The following is a 3,123-nucleotide window of genomic DNA, read 5'->3' as shown; positions in this document are numbered from 1 at the left end:
CTTAATCACAAAATCCCTCCATCTTTGGCATATGATGTAACCTGGTCACAGAAGAGACATCCATCATATCCACGGGTCTTGCCCCTACTCAAGTGGACTGTGCAGGGCACGGACACCAAGAGTGGGAATCTGGGACGCGATCTTAGAATTCTGCCTGCTTCAGGGTTTCATTTTCAAAATTGTCACGGATCTTGTGGGTGTGTCTCCTTGTTGTTTTAGTCCATGTTTACCTAATGTCATTGGTCATTTGTAGATCTTTCGTGAAGTCTTCTGCCCAGAATTCGTTCTTAGTGGATTGCTTACCTTTTTGTTTTTGAGTCTTCTAACCTGAATATAAATTCTTGGTTGGATACAAGTATTGTAACTATGTTCTCCCGGTCGATGGTTCCCCTTTTTGTCTTTGATAAACATAAATTCTTCATTTTAATTGTCATATTTCTCATTCCTTTTTTTTTTTTTTTTTGGTGGTTGGTGGTTTTGTGTCCTGTTTATGAATCTCTTGCTTAGCCCAAGGTCATAAAAATATTCTCCCGCCTGGACCCCTTCTCCTGGACCCTGCATTGATTTTGTTTTCAAATGTAGGTCTATGATCCACTTTGAATGAACTTTTATGACTTGTGCGTGTATGGGACCAAAGTTCATTTTGTTCTCTATATGATGAGTCAATTGATACAGTATCATTTACTGAAAAGACCATCCTCTCCCTATTGATTTGTGACTTTGACTTTGTTAAATCAGGTGACTGGAGGTAGGCTGGAATCTGGTTTGGCTTCTTCTACTGTATGAATCTATTTGTTCATCTGTACACCAGTGCCAGACTGTCCTCACTATTGTCCGACCATGCTGTGATATCTAAACAATGTCTTCAAAGGAATCCTGGGCATTGCCATCTCTCTAGAGAGGCCTCACTCCACTCTCCCAGCCCTAAACAACTACAGATTTATTTTCTGTCTCTGTAGATTTTCCTGTTACACAGATTTCTTGTGAATGAAATCATACAGTATGTTGTCTTTTGTACCTGGCTTCTTTCATTTCCAACATGGTTTCAGGGATCACCATGTTTGCAAGACTGTGTCCTTGTGCAGGAAACAGAAGCACCGACCAGGAGGACTGGGGCAGGTGAGATTGGGAAAAAAAGGGAGGGAATAAGCTGTGTCCAGACACTAAAAGGACTTGCAGGATCTTTTAAAAGAGATGTATACATGTAACAGGGAATTAGACAGCGTGGGAAAGCATCTGCTTTCTTAAAATATCAAAAAAACCCATATAGATTTGGAACAAGCTTCTTGTATCCTTCGGTGTGGAGCATGTGGTCCTCGCTCAGCTATGTGGCTGACCCACAGAAGGCAGTCATGGATGGAGCTTATAAAGGAAGGAGAGAGGCCCATACACTGAGCTCAGAGGCAGGAGAGGATGAGTTTGAAGTACTTGAGGAACACGGAGTGACCCCAGGAAGGAGCTGGGCCATGTGAGGTGGAGCTGAGAGAGGAGCCCCAGATTCAAGGAGAGTATGTCCAGGTAGCAGCTTGAACGGCACAGATGGAAAAGGATTTGGCTTTCTTTGTTTTCTTCCTTTGATTTTTAACTGCCCATCCCTCCGCAATATTAATGGTTAGTACAGAAAAGAAAAAGGAGAAATTATCACCCATCAACCCTCCACCCAGAATTAACCACAGTTAACAATGGGGCCCAGTTCCTTCCAGGCTGGAGTCTCAGAATCACTTTCTTAACCAGGAGCAACGGTCTGCACAGCTTTATATCCTGCAATTTCTTGCTTAGTGTAAAAGCATTACCCTGGGATCCGATTTCCTTTTGCATCTCAAACCCGGGAAGTTTGGCCATTAGCAAGGATTTCCTGAATTTCCTTGGAATCATCACAGCGGCTGGGCTTGGTCTTCCTGAAGCTTAGGGCTAGTTCTCCCTCCCCTCCTTTCAAGCTGCAGGTCTTCATGAGAAGAAGGCGGATGTAATAGCAGAGACTTAGCTTTCAGGCCTCATTCCTCAAGGAGGTAATTGTTCCCTTTAAAGGAAGACAGAATTAACTGAGTGGCAGCACTGGATTAGGCCTGGGCATCCAGAAACTGCCCACAAGAAGTGGAGGCCAGTGGGAGACACACAAGTGTCTACAAGGCGAGGTGACAGAGCTCTCCGAAGGATGGAGAAGGGGCTGTGGTGGCTGGCCCAGTGGAAAAGTACCTCGACCATGATTCATCAGGGTAATGCTCCGTTGGTGCCAGGCCATCACCCCGTCTGGGAGTGCAGACAGCTGACAGCTGAAAGTCACATCAAGAATGGAATCAATTTTCAGGGAAGAAAGTAAATGAAAGTTAAGATAAAAATGCATTACCTCACTGCTATACCTTCTGCTGCAAGCATCTGTTTAATACAAGCAACATGAGACTAGCGCTTGCTACGTGGCGAGTGCTGTCTGGGCACAGCGGGCCAGGCAGGCTCCAGCGCTAGGCGACTCCAAGCCTGACTGAGGAAGACAATGTGGTGGTTCACCTGGACACGGATTGGCTGATTAAATAAGGGTTATGAGTTAGACAAATAAAATACCTGGTGCTGCTGAATTTCACATCTCTAAGGACATTGCTCTGGCTCTAGACTTACTGGGTGACTTAAACGTGGATCCACATAGTGTCAGTACACAGAAATGACCTGTGCGTGGTTCTCAGCCCTGCTGCTCACTGGAGTCCCTGGGAGTTCTTCAAATTAGAGACACTAAGGATGCTCAGTCCCTGCCCTCTCCCCCTGAGTTTTTAAAAATAGCTTTATTGCAATACAATTCAAATAAAATACAATCTACCCATTTAAAGTATACATTTCAGTGGTTTTTAGTATATTCATGGATAAGGACAACCATCAACACAGTCAAATTTTTTTTTTTTTTGAGATGGAGTCACCCAGGCTGGAGTGCAATGGCATGATTTTGGTTCACTGTAACCTCTGCCTCCCTGGTTCAAACGATTCTCCTGCCTCAGCCTCTCGAGTAGCTTGGATTACAGGTGTGTGCCATGACGCCCGGCTACTTTTTGTATTTTTGGTAGAGATGGAGTGTCACCATGCTGGCCAGGCTGGTCTCAAACTCCTCAAGTGATCTGCCTGGTTTGGCCTCCCAAA

At 44.7% G+C, this 3,123-nt stretch overlaps 1 protein-coding gene across 1 annotated transcript in view; it reads left to right on the top strand.

The window, feature by feature from the left end:
- The first annotated feature begins 2,155 nt into the window (after positions 1 to 2,155).
- The window catches only part of ARMS2 (age-related maculopathy susceptibility 2), a 6,623-nt gene continuing 5,655 nt past the window's right edge, over positions 2,156 to 3,123 (top strand). The window contains 1 exon segment of the mRNA XM_012001138.1: positions 2,156 to 2,216. Coding sequence (XP_011856528.1) covers positions 2,156 to 2,216 — 61 coding nt within the window.

The sequence above is a fragment of the Mandrillus leucophaeus genome, unplaced genomic scaffold, assembly GCF_000951045.1.
Source record: "Mandrillus leucophaeus isolate KB7577 unplaced genomic scaffold, Mleu.le_1.0 Scaffold65, whole genome shotgun sequence".
Taxonomy (NCBI): Eukaryota; Metazoa; Chordata; class Mammalia; order Primates; family Cercopithecidae; genus Mandrillus; species Mandrillus leucophaeus.
This window is presented reverse-complemented; position numbering and strand designations above follow the sequence as displayed.